At 42.1% G+C, this 14,949-nt stretch overlaps 1 protein-coding gene and 1 non-coding gene across 2 annotated transcripts in view; both read left to right on the forward strand.

Moving 5' to 3' along the window:
• The window catches only part of MAML2 (mastermind like transcriptional coactivator 2), a 346,878-nt gene that overhangs the window by 326,130 nt on the left and 5,799 nt on the right, over nucleotides 1–14,949 (forward strand). The window contains exons 3-4 of the mRNA XM_042905337.1: nucleotides 7,804–8,007; nucleotides 13,384–13,495. Of these exons, the coding sequence (XP_042761271.1) occupies nucleotides 7,804–8,007; nucleotides 13,384–13,495 (316 nt within the window). The remainder of the gene's footprint in view (nucleotides 1–7,803; nucleotides 8,008–13,383; nucleotides 13,496–14,949) is intronic.
• LOC122201554 lies at nucleotides 3,216–3,345 on the forward strand. Its single transcript, XR_006194250.1, has one exon. It is a non-coding gene; the product is annotated as a small nucleolar RNA SNORA11 (small nucleolar RNA).

Genomic DNA, 14,949 nt, shown 5'->3' on the forward strand with positions numbered 1-14,949 from the left:
TTTAGAGTGTTGTTTTTTTTTTTTTTTTTCCTTTTAATATTAAGAGAACAATACCTGCCTGGTAACTTGGCTTGCTTTGTGAAACTTACCATGTCGCACTGTTCAGCGCATTAACAGTAAAAATGGCTGAATTCAATGAGTCTTAGTATTTCAACATATTTCAATGAAACCAGGGATATTTTTGTTTGCTGCTTTAGGATGTATCTAGGTGGACACTGTTCTACCTTTTGCTGAAATCAATCCTGCTTGACAGAGACTTTGCATTGTATTAAATGAAAGAAAGAGGTAATCACAGCATTTTTATTAACATCTTTTAGAAAGATCTCTCACGTGTTAAACATGACTTACAAAAACATTTTATCAAAGTAAGACACAGTGGCCATGCCTATCCTCTTGATGTTGGTTACTAAGATTTACAAGATTGGTTTCATACAGTGTCTTTACATTTTTATCCCTGAAATATTAAAGAAGAGGTTTTGGCGAAAGAGCTGTTATGGATAGAAAAGTGGAATTTATTTCTAATTTTTTTAATTTGGACATTTTTTTCAAAAGGACCTCAACCTAGCTTTGAGAGAAATAGAGTTAATAGCAGGAAGAACAAGTCATTTGCCCCTTAAGGAAAGGGGTGCCCATTTACACCCCTAAAGAGTTCAAGTATCTCCTTAATTTTCCACCAGGTCTTGTAGACATAGTTTATCTCCTTGTTGAGTTAGTGCTTCCTGTAGTAATTCATGGACATGATACTAAGTCAACAAAGTAACACGTTTGGGAAAGCATTCTTTTACCATATTTTCCCATTAAAACATGCTTCCAACTTCCTATGAATGTAAATCAACTTCACATGTTTGGATTGCCTTTGGCATGACAAACTGGTTTCGTCATCACACACCTGATTTACCAATGGTTTTCTAACATCCTTGAGACCATTCTGGAAAATAAATTTTCCATCAGCAGTCCAGCTGGAAACTTGAAAGTATAGACGAGCTGCAAGGTTTTTCAAGTAGGCTACATGGACTTTGATCTCCAAGGCATAGAAGAATGCATGATACATAGTAGATGCTGAACAAATAATTGCTGAATAAATGAATCATTGAAGAATGAAGATAACAATTCTAAAGATATAGCTTAATTATTGGGAGAACTTTATTAAAAGAATACGGATATGCTTTTATTGGCCTGGCAGTCCTATGCTAGATGAAAAGAAGGATCAAGAAGCTTTAACCATATCTCAACACTCTAATTCAGTGGCTTAACTAATACTATAACAGGACTTTTTTTTTTTTAATTTTTTTTTTCAACGTTTATTTATTTTTGAGACAGAGAGAGACAGAGCATGAACAGGGGAGGGGCAGAGACAGAGGGAGACACAGAATCTGAAACAGGCTGCAGGCTCTGAGCGGTCAGCACAGAGCCCGACGCGGGGCTCGAACTCACGGGCCAGCCCGATGCGGGGATCGAACTCACGGGCCGTGAGATCATGACCTGAGCTGAAGTCCCAAAGTCGGACGCTTAACCGACCAAGCCACCCAGGCGCCCCTATAACAGGACTTTAAACTCTTAAACACACACACACACACAGATGTGAAAAACTTTAAGTGCATATTCAATGTACATGTATATTAAATCCCAGAAGAATAGGATCAGAAGCCTAATTTGTTGGTTAGCATCAAATACTAACCTAGAAACAGAAAACACACAGACACAAAATGAAAGATCATTCAAATTCAGGATTTGAACCAATCACGTGGCTATTGTTTGCTATTAAATCAACTCTGAACACCAGTTTCTCTAGGAAACTGGGTTTTCTGTCATATAAAAGATAACATCAATGGAAGTGGCCCAATTCATTCACAATCACACGCACATGTGCGCACACACACACACACACACACACACACACACACACTTTTCATCGATAGGCTGAGGGTGTGCCATTTTTACCACGGCCTTCACAAGTTCACAAGCTCTTAAGGATAAAATGAGCGTTGAGATAGAAACAGATTGATTTCTATTAGGCCAAGGTCTACGGGAATGAATGTAAGGCAAAGAGCGAGGCCGAATCTGGAAATCAAAGCCGACGCATCAGAACATATTTTTCTTTCAAAATATTATATGTACTAAAGTTTGCACAACATCTTGGCAATGACAGCAAGCCTGTGTAAGGAGGTGTTTCGTGTTTCCTCGCTAACATAAGGGCAAAAGAATGTAGCAGCAGCCAAATATTACTTCAATCATGAACTGAAGGCATGTGTATGCTAGAGTACATGATAAAGCCTGTAGGCCAGAAGCTATGAGGCTTCAAAATCTTTTACAAAATTCCAAAAGAGAGCTTATCTCTTATTTTTATATCCTTTGGTATTGTAAAGGAATGAAACTAAATTTAGCACAGTCCATCTGTTTGATTAGAGAAAGGAACATAGTTACATTTTCTTGGTATGCAGATCTTTTCTGAATCTTAGAAGGGGCTAGTTTTCCAGATTTCACTGGAACTTATTTTGAAGTTCGCTAATTTTGCCAACACTAAGCACTCTGCCCAACCTCTTTCTCTGCATTTGTCCCCTTTCTAAATAATTTTTTAATGTCTAGAAAATAGAAAACTGCCCAGCATCCAGGAGGTAGTCAGTAAAATGTATCAGATTCCCTCATGGACGGATGGCTGCATAGGTGACTAGACTAGGCCACTAGAAGGTCTGCAACTTAATCTTGAAGCACTCGTGGGTATCATACCACCTGATGGAAGTCATTGTGCACTGCATCGTGCTGTAGGAAATTTGAGGTTCATGGGGTACGTAGTGTGTGCACCTTAGATTCCCAGATAAACTATAAGCCAGAGATCTGAATCTCAAATGCCTACATGAGCCAGGCAAGCAATAGAAATGAGGAAAATGGGGGGTACCTGGGTGGCTGAGTCGGTTGAGCATCCAAATTCAGCTCAGGTCATGATCTCATGGCTCGTGAGTTTGAGCCCCACATCAGGCTCTGTGCTGACAGCTCGGAGCCTGGAGCCTGCTTTGGATTCTGTGTCTCCCTCTCTCTCTGCTGCTCCCCTGCTTGCACTCTGTCTCTCTCTCTCTCTCTCTCAAAAATAAATAAACATTTAAAAAAAATTCAAAAATGAGGAAAATGGGCAGATACAATAAAATAAGAAATACTGGGAACTGTGGCCCATGGAGAAGCACAAGGGCCAATTTATGTTTCAAATATGATGGGAGCACAGGGTGTGCTCAGAGCAGGGGGCCTGCAGAAATGGCTCCGCTGTTTATAACACACCCAACAGCAATCTGGGTTCATTATGAAAAGGGGCACAAAATGTGTGGCCTTCCTATGAACAGATACCCTACACGTGTCCCACCCTGCACCTCCATGTGGCTCTGGGCAGGACTGGCAGCCTAAGGCTTTGTAGGCCTCAATCCCGGAGGCAGAAACTCTGAGAGTGAGCATGAGAGTAGGCAGGGGCTGGAGGGCAACCCTCCCACAGGACCCGAGCCGCAGCATCAGGGCTAGGAAGGGGCCCCCTGGGAACCGCTGGTGCAGCCCCAGGTTGGCAAACGTTTACTTTCCTCTTGCACGGAGGTACCTGAAATACAAGGCTCCCAATAGCAGCTGACCAGAGGATGAACTCCTCTGCGGCCTGAGAGCGCACCACGAGACCAGCAAGATGAGGGTGCAGAGACTCATCACCCAGAACCAGAACCAAGACCCCCAGGAACAGAAGGCTCGGTTCTTGAAGGCCGTGGATGACAGGTTCACGAAGATGGGTGTGGATATGGCCGAGGAACCTGCCAGGGCCCAGAGGAGCACCCAGAGAGCATCAGGGAGGAGGCTCTGATCGGAAGGTGGAGCCAAGACGACATACAGGGGGAGCCCCTGACCTGGGACAAGGAGCGAGGTTTTGCTGATCCCTGAGCCAGATCCAAGCGGTGCCTTCTGAATAGCACCCGTGCCAACAGGGGAGGCACTTGGAGAGCTGGCGTCAGCAGTGAGTGGCACCAATGATGGGGACAGCACCAGCTCCACCATCCAGACCAGAAATGCTGCGAGAGCGAGTGCCAACTTCTGCCGGATCCCACAATGCTGACGATCCGCGGCAGAACAGCTCACCACGCCAGAGCGCCTCCACAGAGCCCCTCTTAACACAGCTCTCTAGGCAGCTTCTCCCTGCCCATCCAAGATGGCATGCAAGGCGAAGCTGTCTTTGCCCTTCCTGCTTTTGTCGCGTTTTCATGTTTTGGGTATCAGTGTTCAAGTTGCAAAATGAAAAAAAAAAAAAAAGCTAAGCTAAACTAAACTCAACCAAGATGGGAGCTAAACACACTGCCTCCGCAATCCAAGTACGCTTACGGCACAAGCTCCATCACAAAGATAATTGTGTCTAAAACATCTCTGGCCTATACAAAACAATAAGTAAGTAAATAAGAAAAGTACTAATCACTAAATTTAACAAAGTACCTCCTAAGTGCCTCGGACTGTTCTAATTTCGTCTGGTTTCATTTTCTGCCGTTAGTGTCATTACTTCTAATTTATGATGGAAGAAATGAAGGCACGGTACTTAGTGCATGTATACTGACTGCACTATTAATAAATAATTGGATGGTAAGAAATAAAAACCAGCACGGAGAAAAGCCAGGTGTCAGGGCCCCGGGCCAAGGCCCTAACCCAGATGAAGGAAGCACCCTCCAAAAGACCTTCCATCGGAGAATAGCACTCGGTTCCTCTTCTGACATCACCAGGTAGAAGGATAAAAGTCGTTCCCTGAGTCTGTCCGTAGCTCCATCTCGACGATGTAGCTGACCTCTGCATGTCTGGAAGGGTCGACGCAGAACAACTTCCTGCAATCTGCAAGGCCTGACTTCCTTGCTTCACAACAAACAAACAAACAAACAAGACGACTGCTCCCGTGTGTTGAAATAATGCAAACAATTATAAGCAGCTGCTGCTTATGAAGTGCTGACTCTGTGCTCGGTATTATTGGCCTTGTATTATTTCCTCTAATTCTCACAGGGACCCTAGGAAGTCGGCACTGTTATTGTGCCCACTTTCCAGACAAGGAAATTGAGGCTAGTGGAGGCAAATTAACTTCTCCCAGATCACACAGCTAATAAGTGCCAGAACGGGGAAATGAATTACAGCAGGCTCATCTGCGGACCTCATGATCTGGAGCACTGTGTGGCCATGCAAATAAGGCTGAGAAGAAAAATGCATTGAATTTTTCTATGCATGTTTGTCAACCGGGTGTTTTTTTTTTTTAGCACAAAAGCTTGCACTAAACTTCACATTATTATAGAAAAGAGCAGATGATTTCGATTCTGGTTGACAGTGGAGAGTGGAGGGCCAACCACTGTCTCCACTATATTCTCTCTCACCCTGATTTCCTCTGGCATCACTTCTGGTCATCTTTCTCTGACCCCACCTTTTTCTCCCTGTCGCGGGCTCTGCTTCCCTCTCAGTAGTGTGGGTGGGCCAATGATTCAACACTCAGTCCTCCAGATACTTCCTTTTCCACCTGCCCTCCGAGAGCCCTCAACCCACAGATCTTCATCTACTAGCATTGTGGTAATGACCCTCTGCGCTAGTCTCCAGACCCACATCCCTAGTGGCTTGTAGGACACGTGGGTTGAACTTTTTCCCCCAAGAGCCAAGAGGGGTTTAACTTTGAGAGGACTGGGCATTGTGTGCGGACGTGTTAGAAAATGGTTTTTTGCACAGGGGATGTGCCTGCCTCCGAGATGGCTCCCCTTATTTTTAGTTAACTGGTGAGGAGGACTGCCCCTCTCCCAGACCCGACAGCCCTGCCCTTCTGTCCAACACACTGCCTTCCACGTGCCCGATTGAGAGTGCAGGGGGTGTTCAATAAACACTTGCTACATGGACAGGTGGGTTTGCAAAGTTTTGAAGTATAAGCACCTTCTTCTTCAACACTGCTCATCATAGCTGAAAGACAATTGGTATAGTGATTGAGAAAGAGAGTTCCGGACTCAGACACACCTGGCTTCAAATCTTCCTCAACTACTCGCAGCTGTGTGATCTCTGCGCTCAGGTTTCTCATCTGCAGAACTGGGACGATAAAACTAGCTCTTGCTGGGGTGCCCGGGTGGCTTGGTCGGGTAAGCGTCTGACTTCGGCTCAGGTCATGATCTCACAGTCCGTGAGCTCGAGCCCCGAATCGGGCTCTGTGCTGACAGCTTAGAGCCTGTTTCAGATTCTGTGTCTCCCTCTCTCTCTCTCTCTGCCCCTCCCCTGTTCATGCTGTCTCTCTCGGTCTCAAAAATAAATAAACGTTAAAAAAAATTAAAAAAAAAACAAAAACCAGCTCTTGCTCATTGTTTCCTTCGGAGGATTCAATGAGATAAATCACGTAGCACACTCAGCACAGTGCCTGACATATAATAAGGCTCAGTGCATGGTCATCTTTAAGATTATTTCGTATCGCTTTGCTTTTGAAGAGGTGGGCAAGCTCTGTAGCCCCAGGGATTACTAAAGCGAGGCCAAGTTTTCTACATCCCCAGGCTGTGGGCTGGTGGCTTTTGTTTTTGTTTTTAGTTCAGTAGGTAACTAAAGAAAAAGAGGGAGGTAAAAGGGAAGACACTTTCCACAAATGGAGTGTGTGGACTACTCATCAGGCATCACGAGAGTTGCTTTATCTTTTCAATCTCTCGTAACTTCTGACAGTCCAGTTGGAGAATAAACGTTGGGTTTTATTGCTCTCATAATCCACTGTTCCTCAAAGAGCATTTCCTGGATCAACGAGTATTAGAATTACCTGGCCAGGTACCTGATTTGTAGCCTCACAGTTTCTGGAGCAAGGCCAGAGCATCTGTTTCCCCAGTGAATACCATCAAAGTGTGAGGACCTTTGACTTAGTTCTTGTATCATATCTAAGACTCGATTCTGTGCTTTCTTGTATTTTTACATGTAAGCATGTAATTTCCTCCTTAATTGGACACATTCTTCAAGGTGGGAAGAGTCCTTGTAACTCCACCAGTATACAGCTCAGCCTGAACACATCATCGGGAGTTCATGAAAACGTTTGACCAGGTTTAGCTCTCTGCCCTGCAAGGCCCTGACTTTGTCAGTGCCTAAAGATTGGTAGAGACCTTGAGTTAGAATGGCAGTTCACCAATACCCAATATTACTAATATACAATGTTGAATTTTTAATTAATACTTTCTCATTGTCGGCTGGCTGGGTGTTCTTTTACTGACTGATACACTGAAATTCCTGGCTTACTTACCAGGGAGCAAAATTAACAAGTCTCTGTAAGGGCAGGTCCCTTCTACGCTCTTTGGAGTGTTTGTAAAACAGAAACTCACAGGTCTTCCTGCCTTGTCACGAAGAGTGGGGCCCCTTCTGACCAAAATGGTTTATTCAAGTTTTGAACCTATGAATTGAAACATAATTTTCGTTGCAGGATCAGCAATGATATGTGCTAACTTTAAGGAAAAGGAAGAACTTGTTACTTTATGATGTGTTTGTTCCTGAGCAATTGAGAGGTTTGCCATATGTTTTTATGGTAGTTTTCTTTGAGGTTCCATAAACGCCTTCTGGAATGTGGAGCGTCCACCATTAGAGTCGTATGGGAGCTTTTCCAGTGCCCTAATGTCATTAACCCTGCTGCTTTGGTTGCCGTAATATGCATTTATTTCTCTTGCATTTAGAAAGCAATTCTCTGATCCCCAACCCATTTAACCATGTTTGATCTTAACAAGATGAAAAATGTTTGGAATCTAAGCTTATGATCTTTGTGCTACATTTTTGTTTCTTCTAATTCACAGTAGCTTCCCCCACCCCCCTTCTCTTCTTTAGGATCAACACTCTGTGGTAGGCCAGAGCATAGGCCCCAGTCCAAGTCCCAACCCCTGCTCAAATCCAAACACCGGAAGTGGTTACATGAACTCCCAGCAATCACTGTTGAATCAGCAATTGATGGGAAAGAAACAGACTCTACAGAGGCAGATCATGGAGCAGAAACAGCAACTTCTCCTCCAGCAGCAGATGCTGGTTGATGCGGTAAAACTTTCTCCTAATTTCTTCCTGCACGTACCTATGGGCCTAACAGGGAATTCGTTGTTGCCCCTTTCTATTTACTGCCCTTTTCTCTGTGCCTACTTCGGTGATAGCAACAAGGGTGTCCTGGCTATAAGAGAGGCTAATTCTATACAGAAGTTAAAGTGCTATGGGGAAAAAAACAAAACAAAAGTTGATTTACCAGCTGCTGGACAGTTGAAACGCAGGGCACCCCACCTCACTAGCCCTGCCCAGCCTAGGAATGTTAAGAACTACCACCATGGGTATTTGAATCAGGCAAAAGGAATCATTCTTGCGCTACTGCCCTGAGGGGCAGAAGTAGTGGACAGAACTTGAATCACCTCGAATCCCAACTGATTTTAGAGATAGAAGCATTTCAAAAACAGTTGTGAAAGCCAGCATGGAGTTTCAGACCTTAAGATTTGGCTTCCAACATAAAGCATCTCAGAATGGAAGATATATTCCCAACTTCCACCATATCTAAGTGGCCTTAAAGAAAGGGCAGGTGGTTATTTCCCAATCATTGCCCAAGCTTTAACCCTGCTTCACTATTTATGTGCTGTCCCTTCCGTATCCTCAGACATACATTCGGGCACTGGTTCAAACCTTTCCCACCTCCGAACAACAAGCCCCGTCTCCAAGCTTCATTCTCTCCCTTCAAACAATATGGCTAAATGAAGGAAAAAAAAGGGCAAAGTTAACCATCTACAGGTTAATAGAGCCAAGGTCTACAAGAATGTGAAAAACCAAATAAAAAATATTTATGCTCAAGGAGCTTTGTAGTAAAAGTCAGAAATCTAGGGCGTGATAAGCACTATAATTCATTCAGTAAATATTAACTAAATTTCAGTCAGAAAACAGCTATAAACAAGACAGACCCTGTCTTTGTCCTTAAGGAGCTCAGAGCCCACAGGATGTCAAATAAATAGGCAATTGTAGGGCATGTGATTAAATGCTATGATGTGGGAAGTACATCAGAGAGGAAATATGTCTACTGAAGATCTGAAGCTGACATAGGAGATGGGGGAAGGAGAAGGAGGATATTCAAGACAGAAGAATCAGCATATCCAAAGACTCAGAGACAATAATGTATACTACATATCACATTCGATGTGAGGCATAGAATATGCACAAGGATTAGCAAGTAATAGTCAAGGAGGCCAGAGAGGCCAGAGAGCCAGAGGATAGAGCTTGATACATCAGAATTTACACTGTCTGAAAAGCAATGGAGAGGACTTTAAACAAGGGAACACTAGACTCAGATTTACAATAAAATATAAACAGGGTAAGGGAAAATGTAATGGAAGAAAGGTAAAATCCAGCCAGGAGAGATTAAAGAAAGTCTCTGAGAAGATGCAAAATTTGACTTTGACTTTGACTTTGAAGGACTGTAGAATTCTGATGAATACAGTAGGTAGCGTCCGCCATTCCAACATGAGATTGGGCCAGACACCAAAAGGTACAGCCTCGGTGTATATTTGTTGGTGGCTTTGAGATTGTAAGATTGTATTATGAACTATTTAATACATAATGAAAAGTATAAATAATCACATAATCATTTATTATTTTTAAAGAATGACAAATGGAAAAAGTCTGGAGTCCAGAGCATGTGAGAAGTAGTGAGGAATGAGTTAAGGAATAGTGAGCACTAAGTTTACAGGTGACCCTGAGTATTGCCCTAAGGTATAAGATGAAAGGGTGATACTGACTGAATCACAAAGTGACACAACTGATTTATTCTATAAATCTTCCAGAAGTTTTCAAAACTCTACCTGTCCCATGTACTCTCTCCCTTTTTTGATCTTCATCAACTACATAGCTTGAAAACAAGGGCTATGGAAGTGGAAAACATACAATCTAAGATTGACACACTGGGCGCTCTTTTCATTATTCCCACCAGTACTACTAATGTGTTGAATTACAACATGCAAAGTTTGAATTTCTGGATTTTCAGCTCTGATTAAAAGGCACCATGAGGGTCTTGTCCTGGCACTGGCCTACCTCTCATTGGACTCCAGTTGAATCACCACTGGGACAGGTGCAAAAGGCATCGGCATAAGCTGTGAGAGATGAATGACAATGAGCTGTTGGTTTTGTGATTTTTATAAACCTTTCACATTTCTCTTTGTTTGGATGCCATTGACAGTGCCTGTGCTTTTTAGCATATCCAGGAAGAAATAGTCTTTGATACCGCTTTTCATTAGCATATGCTTTGTAGTCCTTTCCCGTCAGTTGGCAAGGCCAGAAAGGCGCCTAAATTGAGACATTTTCTCATGAATGTGTGTTATCCTTACTCTCCATTATTCTCCCACCAATGAAGAAGAACAAAGAGGAAAGATGAGTAGTACTTAACACAATGGGCATCACAATAACCAGTGCAGTTTGTGTACCTACTGTGTGCCAGGCGCCATGCTGAGCTTTTACAGAAGTAGAGGATTAATCCTTATAACCAGAGTACAAGGGAGGTCGTAGCATTATCTGCATTTCACATTTTTGAGATGACAGTACCAAAGCAGGACAGATGAGTGCAACAGCATTTATTTCTTTGGTAGGTTTTTAGGTCCAAGTTATTGGGTTGAGTTATAGGGTCCATGTCCATGAGATATGAGTGGATAAGTTACATTTCATGTTGCACAGAAGTAATCTCGGGGATGACCTGTGAGTTTACACTTACACAGAATGGGAACGTGCTCCTTTTGCACGGAATGGGCATGGAAACAGTCTGCATTCTGTTCCGGAGGCTGGTCTTTGCTACTCCTCAGCAAGAAGTGACAGACAAAATGGCAGTTCCATGATAGTCCATACACAAGGCCATTGAGTCTAACTCATTTGTGAACAAGTAGTTTAAGTAACTCAAGCTTCCAGAGATGTATTGTTAACCCTTTGAACAACCTAATAGCCCCCGTGCAAAAAAAAGTCAGTAAGTAGGTTGAATACACATAAAAATAAGTCCAGATTTGAGATCTAGTCTTCCATGGGGAACCAAGAGCCTGATTCTTTCCCTCTCTCTCTCTCTCTCTCTCTTTCACACACACACATGCAAACATGTGCGTGAATGTGCAAATCCTGTTTTCTTCAACTTAAACAGCAGAAACACCTAATTCCATAAGAAAAAAAAATGATAGATGCTTTTGAAAAAGAGAAGAATTCAGAAAGTCTCATGCTTGGCAAAAAAATCAAAACTGTCAGCTTGCACAATAGTTTATAACAAGAATGGTTGAACATCACCACATTTGGGTTCATGGAACATCTCAAGCTGTTTCTTAAACATTTAGGGTTTGGGAAAAACCATAAAGAGTTTCACCAACCACTTTTTCCCTTAATTTGTAAACCCATATTTAAAAGAAATGTAATCCATATGTTTCTGATTCATTTACACTTAGCTCATCAAAATTGTGTTTTATACGAATTACTTGATGCCCAAAAACCCTGTGAGTCTTTCAAGTTTTTTTCTTAGAAACAAGAATTTGAACTTAATTTGTTGTTGTTTTAAGGCTATTTTTTTCCTTTATAGTAGATTTTTTCTACTTGGAAGGTTTGGAATTTGATGGGAAACTGAGAAATACATGGTTAAGTGGGATCTAAGTTAGCCAGTTCACATTTGGCTTCCATCTAATTTATCTGTCTACCTTTGCAAGGTTTTCTTTTCTATTTATTGACTTTTCTATAATGATATTGTTCTGTCTACCTATGCTGGTTGTGCTTATCTTTGAAAATGGAAGTTGCTTTGGGGTTCATACAAAGTTGCAGTAAAGCAATTCTAAAAACTTCCTGATCCATGCTGAGAAAGAAAAGAACTGATATGACACTCACAGCCAGGCCATTAAAGACATAAACAATCTTACAGAAAACTAACCTTAGATGGGTTTATTCTGAGACCACGATAAAATGAGACAAAATAGGCCACTTCATAACTTTGTCTAACTATAGACACAAGGCCATTGAGAAACCCACAAAAATACCAACCTACTTTTTGCTAAATGAGTGATGGCCACTTCCTTACTCAATGATGGAATCAACCTCCCTTTCTGACAGCTTACGATCTAGAACAAATCCTCGCTTCCTTAGACCCTCCCTAAATCACCCAAGCAAAGCCCAAATCCTATAATAGCTTCTTTCTAACATACTAGTACCAAGACACCACTTGGACCCCCATGATGTGCATTCTCCCTCACTGCAATGAGAAATAAACCCAGTAGGTGTGTTCCTGGCGGTCTTTCGCTAAAGGCATTGATAATACAGAAAGAATGTGCCTACTTCCTCTTTTAGCTCCCAAACTCACCTACCATTAAGAGCTAATGGTGACTGATTCCAGAGGGAAGAAAAGAAAGGGGCCTGGGAAAATTCTGTGCTTTGAGAGAATGGGACACAGAGAAACAGAGAAGCAAGTATTGTATTGTGTGGCAGGAAAAGAGTCCGAATCTTTGACCCAGGATTCGATTTCTGTTCTCCCATTCTGTGATCTTTGTCAAGTTACATGACCTATGGAAGCTTCCATTTCTTCATTTATTAAGTGGGAATAATCACACCTATCTTCAAGGGTTGTTTTTTTTTTTTTTTTGGGGGGGGGGGGTTGGGGAATGAGGTAATGTGCTTATCGTGTCCCTACCAGTACCTGATAGTTATCTCCCGGCATCTCCAGATTTAGCAAATAAAAATACAGGATAACCAAGTGTCCTGTATTTTCTCTGGCAATCCTACTCCTATAGGCTTTCTACACCCTGTGGGACCAGAATTAAATAATAGGTACCATAGCATATCAGACGTGCTACAAAATGAAACCAGAAACACCCTCTCAAGAAGCACAGGAATTTAGTTTTCACTGAAATCTAATTGCAAAATAAAGAAAATGAGATTAGTTCCTAGACTCAAAACACACAGTGAATGTTAAGGAGAAGTAGAAATTATACTGCCCTGCAGGAGATTTATGGAAACTGAGAAGACTTGTCTCTGAATTAAGACCTACTAAATAAGGTCTGCGATACACAGCTATGATGGCAAAATTGTTCTTATAGTCTTACTTTTTTGTTTTTTTTTTTTTCAACGTTGTTTTTTTTTTTTTTTTTTTATTTATTTTTGGGACAGAGAGAGACAGAGCATGAACGGGGGAGGGGCAGAGAGAGAGGGAGACACAGAATCGGAAACAGGCTCCAGGCTCCGAGCCATCAGCCCAGAGCCTGACGCGGGGCTCGAACTCACGGACCGCGAGATCGTGACCTGGCTGAAGTCGGACGCTTAACCGACTGCGCCACCCAGGCGCCCCTAGTCTTACTTTTTTGAATCAACAGTCTGAGAATGTTTGCAAGTGGGAAAGTAAGTATGCGACTTAATATGTTTTCGCTTGTGTTTGTTTTCAAGGAGAAAATTTCTCCACAGGATCAAATCAATAGACATTTGACAAGGCCACCCCCCGATTATAAAGACCAAAGAAGAAACGCAGGCAGCATGCAGCCAACTGCCCAGTATTCTGGTGAGTGTTCTTAAAAACCGGTGAAAATCATTAACTGCAGAAGAAAGAAACTTGTTCCATTTTGATGTTTCCTCCTCTTCCCACCTCATATTGAAATATAACATCTTTCTTAGAATCCTTCATTAGATCCCATTTAACTTTCAGATCAAGACCAAACTGGGAATTTTTTTTGTCCTTCCATCAGTTCTTGATGATTCTCATCCTGCACTCACCTAGTTCACTGCCCTCCAGAGTACCCCTTAGAGTTCAAAAGAGCTTAACTATTTCCTAACTGCTGTGTTCAACCATTCTGCTCCCAGCAAATATCTGGACCCAGATCATGTAAGGGAAGCAGACATTTCTCCCTCTTGGGACTTGCATCAAGTCCAATCTTCTTGTCTCTGCTTCTGGACTCATCTCTCTGGAACAAATAGTCCTGCCACCAAGACATAATTGAAAAGCAAATGAAGATTCATGAAGTCTCGCAAAAAACAAAAAAAACAAAAAAAACAAAAAAACAAAAAACAAAGGTGGACCGCATTGAGGATACAAAGTAAAACTTCCTAATTTTGCTCCATGTAATATAAGTGGTGGGCACTACCACTAAAATCTCTCTGCTCCCTCTCCAAACTCTAAAAGAACCTCTCCTAGACCTAACCCAGACTGTTCCTGCCTTCTCCTATTTAGAATGGATTCAAGTCCCATCTGCCCAGAACTCTGCACCTTCTCATGTAAATTAAGCTTGTCCTCAGTTTTTCCAAGTTCTCTCTATTTTGCCTGTTACCTTCATCTATCCAGGAAGGCATGCAGAAGATTATCTAAAGGAGGTGCCATGAATATTCCTGTTTTTAAAAAATATTTTCTGGTCCTGTTATGCATGGTAATAACTATATTGTACTAATGTATTTAAGCTCTTTAAATGTACCAGACTGTCTTTCACCACTAAAATTTGGAATGAGATATATGCAATCCACTCTCTAAGATTACTTTGTCTCAGGCCCCAGACTGGATTCTCTATTTGATTCTGTCTTCAAGGTAGTTGAAAGACAAGATGGAGGTTCATTTGGAACATGGCTTCTCGGTGATAATGGCTTATCAGTGGTCATGGGGAAGCTAGGAGCCCTTTGAAATATTCTGAAAAATTCAAGATGCATGTTTGGACTTTTCCCATTCGTATAAAAGAATCTCAAGGATGGTGGTTTCATGGTGGCTGTACCATGTTGTCAGGGATCCAGGTTTCTTTTGTCTTTCCATTCCACCTTCTTTAACATGTAGCTTCCCTCCTAAGGATGGCCTTTTGGCCACCACACTGCCATCCTTCAGATCCATATTCCAAAAAGGATAAAAGAAGGGAAAAGGTAAAATGGCCTCCCAAATGAGTCAGATTCTCTTTTTAAAATAGGCTTCTTGGGCTCTCACCTAGTAACTTCTACCTTTAGTCAGAATTTATTCATCTGGATCCCTCCATCACCAAG

Source organism: Panthera leo, chromosome D1 (assembly GCF_018350215.1).
Source record: "Panthera leo isolate Ple1 chromosome D1, P.leo_Ple1_pat1.1, whole genome shotgun sequence".
Taxonomy (NCBI): domain Eukaryota; kingdom Metazoa; phylum Chordata; class Mammalia; order Carnivora; family Felidae; genus Panthera; species Panthera leo.